Raw genomic sequence first — 9,367 nt, forward strand, 5'->3', positions numbered from 1 at the left:
GAATCAACTGTAATTTTCTGATTAATTGGGGGTCACGATGTACTACTAGATGTCACTCATGATCGATCCGTAATCAATGATTAATTATGAATTGCCAATATAAACTGGGAACTTACAAAGTCACACGCACTACATGTTTCTCCAAGAGATATAAAATGAGTTTTAGAATTGAATTATCAAATCGAGAAAGATTTAGTCTAGTTGAACTTAGGGGTGGGAAAAATACCGAATTTTCGGTATACCGCACATACCATACCGATATTTACCGTCCATATCGAAAATTTCGGTATACCGAAAAATTCGGTACGGTATTATACCGTACCGAAATTTTCGGTATCGGTAACGGTACACAATTATTATTGTTCGGTATTTCGGTATAGCAATATTTTCGGTATAATACTGTACCGAAATTATCAGTATACCAAAATTTTTAATATTTTCGGTGTAATATACTGAAAATTCGGTATTTCGGTATTTCGGTATACCGAAAATACCGAAATTCCGGTATACCGAATTTTCGGTATGGTAACGGTATAGATTTTTTTATGCCGAAATTTTCGGTACGGTATACGGTATCGTATACAAAATTCGGTATACCATACCGAATCAGCCCTAGTTGAACTAGATGAAGAATAAATATAGAAGATATTTTGTCAGAAAGGAAGCGTGGATAGACCACGTCTTTTGAAGACAAAGTGATCCCTCTTTGGTTTAATTATAAATCAAATTGGTTTGATTTAAATTAAAGGTAGTTTGATTTTAAACTAATGTGGTTTGGTTTTGAACCAATACGGTTTGATTGTGAACCAAACTTAAGTTTAACGGTTTGGACTTTTGGATTAATGGATGTGGGTTTTTGGTTAGCGAACCAAACCCGTTAGAAGAATATAAATAGAACTCTTATGAAGAATTATTTTTAAGGTTTAAAATCTATTTTTTTGTTTAAAACTGTAACACCTCTTCCTCCTTGCTGTCTAAGCAATCCGGTTTAGTTTTGAATCAAATTTGAGGCTAAAAGATAGAAATTTGATTTAATAAATTTTGTTAATATTTTTAACGAAATTATTTCTGTTAAACATCTATAAATATATCTCTTATGAAAAGTTATTTACAGGAATTAAAAATCTAATTGTTAGGTTTTAAAAAACAACACAAACTCCTCTTCCACTTTTATCGCCGCCCACAACAAGAAGTTCTTTTCTTGTTGTCGCCACCAACAAGCTAGGGCTTCTTGTTGCCGCCGACCAAGGAGCCTATTCTAAATCTTACGTCTGATTACTAATCCACTTAGGATCAGTACCTTCTAAGGGTTGGCCGTTTCGAACCGATGGTAGAAGCAAGAAACATAAAGAGAAACAATGATTGTTTCACCATCGAAAGGTATCGCTTCTTCCTTTCGATTTGATTATTATTTCGGGGCAATTGTTGCCGCTGGAACATCCGCACCATATTGGTTCGCTACCCCTTCTTGCCAGCAAACCATACGTACGACCTTCGAATGGAGTGAGATGTAATCCCTTCGTATTTAATCAAATTCGTATCGAACCATAGTTACTCTCTCGAATAGCTTATCTCCTCCCTTCGACTAGTATCGTAGTGAAAACACGACACGTAACTTAGATAAATCATCTCGAGGAGATCTTGGCATGGATATAAGTAGAGGTAACCTTGCTCATGGTTGCTAGTTGATGTCGTTTCCACTCCGCGTCATTCAAAAGGTATGAAGTTGTTTATATCTTATTTACGATTATGTTTCCATGCGTGTATTCCTTGGATGAATTTTTACATAATTAGTGATAAATTTATTTATTACGCTTCCGTTGTCATGATTTATGAAATCAAAATTTTAAATTACGTATATAGAGACCCAACAGTAGTATCAGAGCCACCGCATATTCAACATAAATTGTAGATCCTTGTTTGACATGTTGTGAGTTGTCTAAAATTTTATTTTAGATATATTAGGATATTTTGGATAAAAAAATTATTTTCTGATCCAATATAGAAATTTTTCACATTTAGAAAAAATTTTAAATTTATTTAGAAAATTCAATTTTGAAAATTATTTCTTAATATGATTAAGAAATATCAATTTTTAAAATTATTTTCTAATTAAATTAAAAATTTTATATTTGAAAATGTTTTTAAAATATGTATATATGTAATTAGATTTAAAAATTATTTCCTAATCTAATAAAAGAATTGAGATTTGTGAAATTAAATTCTTTGACATATATATATCCTAAATTAATTTAGGATAACGAATGATATAACTTTTGCTATAATGTATGCCATGTCATATGCATGATTAATATAATTAATGCATGTTATATTGAAATGCCATGATTATGCCATGTAGATGTATGTAAATAGTTTTCTATATTGCTTGTAGTTAATGAGACTTAATAGGAAGACTCTTGTTTAACTTTTAAAGTTTACACTTTTCATTAATATGATTGAAAACCAGAGTTTAATTATAAGCATGAGTTGTTGGTCTCTCTCCAGGCTTAACTTATAATTAAATATGTTCAAACCATTGAAATATGATCTCATGATTAATGAGTCGGCTTTAACTTGAAGCATTGATTTGTTGGACTCTCTCCAAGGTCGATGTGGATAGGGGTGAAGTTGTGTGATATACATATTGTTATGTTTGAGAGGTATCTTAAGACAATCGCCCTATAGTTGTATTGCTAAATTATTTAATAATAAATAAAGTTTATTTTTTAAGTGCGTAATTTTTTACGTTTGATTGGATCTTAAACTTAATTATTGAATGCCCGCATACGATTTATAGTATGAGAGAATTTGTGATTGGATCACAACTTATGAGTATCTCTACATGTGTAATTATGAATGTATTGAAATTATCTCCTAGTCGATGAATTGACGATTACGGACGTCATCGATTCTGTTAAGACTAGCACGTTTAAACTCCTTGGTTCGACAAGCAACCGATCTCACTAGCTGGAGACATTAGATGTTGAGAGATAAATGTGGATGTTGATTAAAAGTAATCAGTTCATTGGAGTGACCTGCCTTGAGACTTCATATGGTTCCTTTTAAGCATATGTCAATGAATATCTCAATGCGGCTTAAGTGCGAGTTTTCTTAGACTTGCAGTATTCAAGTCACCTTGGTCATGGAGGCTTATACTTTGACATCTTAAGTATACATCTTTGATAAGGTGTGGACCCAGGATGATTGGGTATAAGTCGAAGTGCCCGAAGGTGTTTGAATAGCCCACAGAGGATTCACCGCTCTCGGCTAAAAGAGACGTATATTCTATGGTCGCTTGTTGGGATTGTTACTGAAAGTCTTTAGCCAAAGCAACACATGTCAAGAGTTTGACACTTTTGGACACATGTACAAGTAACTTGAATCCATAGGACAAGAAAGGAGCTTGGGTTAGGTGTAACGTAGTCAGCCTAGTGGGGACTGACACAGACAGACCATGTCCTGAACCAAATGGGTATAAGACGGTGAAAGGAACGAAACACATTTATTAAAGCAGCTGAAAGGTTTAAAAATCATTCTGAAATCAATCGTTGATTTTTTGATCAATTAGGGATCATGATGTACTACTAGGTATCACTCATGATCGTTCCGCAATTAATGGTTAATTACGGATAACCAACATAACCGGGAACCTATTGGGTCACACGAACAAGAAGTTTTCTAAAGGACTTAAAACGAGTTTGAGAATTGAATTCTCAGATCCAGAGAATGTTGATTTGGTTGGATCAAATAATAGGAAAAATTGATTTGGTTCAAATAAGAAGAAGCTTGGTTGTTGAACTAAAATGATTCAATATTGAATCAAAATTAAACAACTTGGTTTGATTTATAATGGAAACTATTTTGGCAAAATAAAAGGGATGAGCAGATTTGTCTCGAGAAGACGAATCAAAAAAATTGCAAAGCTCCCGCCATGCGGGGTCCGGGGAAAGGATTGTACGCAGCCTTACCTTGCCTTTGGCAAGAGGCTGTTTCCAGGGAGAAGACGAATCAAACAAAACTTATTTGGATCAAATCGAAGGTTGTTTGGTTATTAAACCAAGCGAACCAAATACGAACCGATCTGCTACAGTGTCTAACTCGAACCCGATTCAATTAAAATCCGATTTTTTCCTTTTCTCTCCCGGCCCGGCCCATGCGAGCCGCGATCTCCCGATCTCGACCCGACCTTCTCGCGCGACGATCGCGTCCGACGGAGCGGACGGACGCCGCCGCTGTGGTTGCGATTTCCTCACCGATTTCTTCGCGCCGGCGGCGAGTATAAGAAAGGAAGGCTGACGCGATCCAAGGACAAGCGAAAGAGAAGAGAGGAAAAACCTAACTTGCCAAAACCCCTCTGCCCTGTTTCTCACTGCCATTGCTGTGACCTTGGGCTTGCACGCGTTCTGCCGACCGCCGAAGGAGACAATTGTCAGAAGGAGCCGAGAATAAGTAGCTATTCTCTTTCCCTTTCTCCCGTTTGCTCCCGAGCCCAACCACTGTCGCCTCTGCCCTATTTCTCATTGCCGCTGCCGCCGCCGCCGACGAGCTAGGGTTTCGGTGAAAGGTGAAGGTACTGCCACTTCGGAGTTCCCAAAATGTTGCCGCCGAATGGTTCGTCGGAGAAGCTTTCGTGGAATTCATTGGACGAAGTTGCGGTTTTCCGAGATTGCAGGTAGTTCGTAGAGGTTTTTGACGTGTGCCTATGACGTTTCCATTTCTCGAAAAGTATTTCGGTCATTTTTCTGTATTCTGTATTGTTGGAATTGTGATTCCTAGCGATAGAAAGAAAGCCTCGGAAACGATCGCAACGTATTGTTGCGTGTTTTCGATATTAAGGTTTTCTCTCGAATCGGCCGTTACTGCTCATCGGCTAGTATCGAAGATTGTGACACAACTTGAGGTTTTAGAAGTCATCCTGAAGATCACTTTGCATGGATCACCAGTAGAGGCGGTGTTGGGAATCCTATGCGATAAAATAAAAAATCACAGCGAAAAATAGGATCCCTCGAGCGATCCATGCGAAAAATCCGTATAAGTTTAGATCTATAAGATCCTATCTAATAGGATTTATATCTTTGTTGCGTGCCCTTCGCTTATCCCGCTTGTCCAAGGTATGTTGGATCTCTTGCGCGTTCAAGTGTATGTGCCTCTATGCGTATCTACACTAACACTCTTTCACATTTTTGGAGAAGACTTAGGTTGTGCTAGCTAGGGATAAGTATTCGGTTAAAATCGAACCGAACCGAACCGAATTAACCAAACCGAACCGAACTGAATTTTTTTAAACGAACCGATCTGACCAAATTTTTAAATAAAAATCGAACAAACCAAATCGATAAAAGGCTTAATAATTTGATTTTAAACCGAATTAACTGAAATAACCGAATTGTTTAAATATTATAAAAAATTTATCAATTAATTAAGGATTTATAAATTTACTTACTTAAAAATTTATAAATTATTTTTCTATTTTGGATAATTCGGTTTATTCAGTTTAACCGAATAAAAAATTTTAAACTGAAACCGAACTAAATTAACCAATTTTTTTAGAAAAAAAACTGAAATTCTGAAATAATTGAACCGAATTTTTAAATTTAGTCGGTTTGATCAGCTTATTTGGTTTGATCGAATTTTTGCTCACCCCTAGTGCTAGCAACCTCTATGGGAAATTTCGGCCAAGCAAAAGAGGGAGAGAAGAAGAATCAACCATTCAAGAGTTTTGCAAGAGAAACTCTTTTATACTCATACCATGAATAACAAAGGTTTTCAGACTTTTGGTATTCTTTCATCAATGCATGATTAATCCTATTAATGCATGATAACTCCCATGCATGTAACCTCCTCTCCTTCATTGCATGATTAATCCACATTAATCATGCATGATGAATCAAAATCCAATTTGGTTTAATTTGAGTCTAACCCAAATTCAACTCATGCATGATAACTTCCATGCATGTAACTTCCTCTTCTTTATTGCATGATTAATCCACATTAATCATGCATGATGAATCAAAATTTAACTTAGTTTAATTTGAGTTTAACTCAAATTTAACCAACTTGAGTCTAACTCAAGTCTAGGCCATCTAATGAGTTTAATTGTTCCTTTAGTCAAACTAAAATAAACTCATCTCCAAATAGAGTGTTATTTGTGTGTGACCCAATAGGTTCTTGTAACGTTGGCAATGTCTCTAAAACTCATTTTAGAAACATAAGCAATGAGCAGCATCTAGCAATGCATCATTGCTACCCAAGTGACAAGAATGTCGAGATCCGACATAACCTTCGTGACTATGATAATGTATGACCATGTCTTCTATCTTCGATATCTAGATTGATCAATGAGGCATAGACCGTGTCATCCTCTTATCAATCTTTATGTTTCTTGATCCCCAAGTAGACTCACTCAAGCAAATGAGCTCAATATCTTATATTGACTCATTTGAGCATGACCATGCATTTCGTGATCCTACTCTATCAAGAGGTCGTAAGATATCACTCCCGTTATATGGGAGGGATAGATCTCATCTACATCACTCACATCCCTCCGCATAATTTGTTATATACTCAGTGATCACCTTTATAGTCCACCCTGTTATGGGTGACGTTTGACGATACCAAAGTACATAACTCCTTATGTAGGAAACTGTAGTGACTTTAGGTCTAAGGACTATTCATACCAATAGTCACATGAGAAAGTTTATGACACTCATATAACGATCCATGAAATTTTCTCATGGCGGGTTAATTCAGTATACATTCTCTAATGTATACCCATATGTCAACTCGATATCCCATATCCATGACTTGTGAGATCAAGTCATCTAGTTGACCTACATGCTAGTCTCAACGCATTAACATCGTCCCTGAATATCAATGTTAGACTAGGAATGATTAAGAGTAGTGTTCTCTATATTATCTCACTATCGATTCAAACAATCGATATGATGTAGATTAGAACTAGCTACCCAAGGACATTATTATACTTAGTTATTTGACACAAATACAAAGTAAGTATAATAACAAAAAATCATGTCTTTATTAATAATAGAATATGATACAAAAAGTCCCTAGTCAATCATCACATAATTGGCTCTAAGGCTATTACTAACAAGCGGGACTTAGACGAGGACCGTGCGATTGATGTCCTTCCCGCTTAGTGTCATACGCCAGGTACACGTAGAATAATTAATTCTAAAAAATTTTAAATTCCTGCTATGTCTTGTACTTAAATTATTATTCTAAAATTTTAATTTCTTACTATGCCATGCATGTGTGTTGTGATAATTTGTATAATTATTATTGTTTTATTTTCTTTCACTGTGCACATTTCTGAAATGTGAAAATATGCGCATTGCATCAGGGACGATCCCAACAGTGGTATCAGAGCCTGGCTGTGCAAGACATACGCGTAAAATGATTTTACGTATTTTGGTTATTCATAAATTTAATTAAGAAAATTTTATGATTTAATTTAGAATTTCTATAGGAAATTCCTGATTTATTAGGAATTTCAAATTAGGAAAATTATTTCCTAATCAAATTAGGATTCTAATTAAAAGATATTATTTTCTAAGAATAAAATATGTAATTAGATGCGAAAATTATTTTCTAACCTAATTAAAAAATTTTGATTTATGAAATCAAATTTAATGTATTTTATTAAATAAAATTTATGATAACCATGGCAGGAAATAAGTCATAATTAGGTGCATTAATACCATGCCATGTCATATGTCATGTTTAGTTGTATTAATTATGTCATATCATTTATTGTCATGTCATAGATAAATTAGTTGTTTGCATGAAAAGAAGATGAGACCTAAAATCCCTTATAAAATTATTAAAGCTAACACCTTCCGTTAATATGGCAAGAATTAGAGTTTACTTCCTTATTTGGGTTGTTGGACTCACTCCAAGCCCGGCTTGAAATTAAATATGTTCGAACCATTGAGATATAATCTCACGATTAACGGACTGACTTTAACTTGAAGTATTGATTTGTTGGACTCACTCCAAGGTCAATGTGGATAGAGGTGAAGTTGGGTGTTGTGCATATGATGTATACTGTTAATGTGTTAACAACCCGATGTTTATGCAAATATTCAAATAGTTGATAGCATAATGTGATAGTTATGTATACGTGATACATAATCGGTATGAAATACCTACCACTGTAGCTAAGAACGGCTTGTTGGACTCACTCCAAGGTTATTCTTATCTATAGTGGATATCAACCCATTTGGAGAAAACCTACAATCTCCCAAATTAGAGTAAGGGCTCTTGAATTCGCAAAATAAATGGGACCCACATATGTATGTAAATTTGTTTACAGATACATTATAAAACTCATCTCTCATACATTCTTGATTGTTTTTCTAGGTTAATAAATTAAGGATGACTTCTTTGAGTTTGCGTACAATTTTGGATACCAATAAATTAACTGGATTAAACTTCCTGGACTGGTATAGAAATTTGAGAATTTTTCTCAAAGCAGAAAAACTTGCCTATGTCCTCGATGATCTTCCCCCTGAACCTCTTGCAGCTGATGTGACTGATGACCAAAGGTTGGTTCATCAGAAACACCTGGCTGATTCTGACCTAGCTAGTTGCATCATGCTAGCTTCTATGTCACCCAACCTGCAGAAACAACATGAGCATATGGATGCTTTTACTATTATATATCACCTTCGTGAATTGTTCGATGAGCAGGCGAGATCTGAAAAGTTCGAGGTCTCTAAGCTCCTCTTCCGCTCACGAATGCAGGAAGGTACAACTGCGGCACAGCATGTGCTGAAGATGTACGGATACATAGAAAGGCTAGGATCACTTGGTTTTGTGATGGATCATGAGTTAAGTATCGATTTAATTCTGCACAATTTGCCCGAAAGCTATTCACATTTTGTGATGAACTATTGGATAAATCAGATTGAATCCACCATACCAGAATTAATCAATATGCTCAAATCTATTGAGCCGACTGGCAAGAAAGAGAAGAAGGAAGTGATGCTTGCTGATTCTTCTAAGAAAGGTTCTAAGAGAAAGGCAAAACGACAAGCTAGAAGGAAGAAGAAGAAGGTCAAGGTTACTAAACCTACTTCAAAAGGACCATGCCATCATTGTGGCAAAATGAGTCACTTGGAAAAGAAATTGCAAGGTTTATCTTAAGTCCGTGAAGGGTAAAAAGGCATCCGATGCCCACCCGCTTCAGGTATTTTCGTAATTGAATGTCATACTATTTCTTCAAACATTTGGATATTAGATACTGGGTGTGACTCTCATATATTTAATGACATAGAGGGGCTAAAGAAAAGTAGAAGACTTGTCAAAGGAGATTCAAGCTTATGAGTTGGAAACGGAGCAAAGTTGC

At 35.5% G+C, this 9,367-nt stretch overlaps 1 protein-coding gene across 1 annotated transcript; it reads left to right on the forward strand.

Annotated features, from left to right (window-relative positions):
• The first annotated feature begins 8,394 nt into the window (after positions 1–8,394).
• On the forward strand, positions 8,395–9,165 carry LOC141833884 (uncharacterized). The gene has a single exon (XM_074721392.1). The coding sequence runs from the start codon at positions 8,395–8,397 to the stop codon at positions 9,163–9,165; it is 771 nt and encodes a 256-aa protein (XP_074577493.1).
• Positions 9,166–9,367: the final 202 nt, after the last annotated feature.

The sequence above is a fragment of the Curcuma longa genome, chromosome 8 (assembly GCF_044706935.1).
Source record: "Curcuma longa cultivar G26 ecotype Majalengka, Jawa Barat chromosome 8, ITB_CL_G26_1.1, whole genome shotgun sequence".
NCBI classification, from domain to species: domain Eukaryota; kingdom Viridiplantae; phylum Streptophyta; class Magnoliopsida; order Zingiberales; family Zingiberaceae; genus Curcuma; species Curcuma longa.

Bases quoted from the DNA above. Each gene is read 5' to 3' on its own strand.
- LOC141833884 (XM_074721392.1), top strand. From the start codon at position 8,395: ATGACTTCTTTGAGTTTGCGTACAATTTTGGATACCAATAAATTAACT.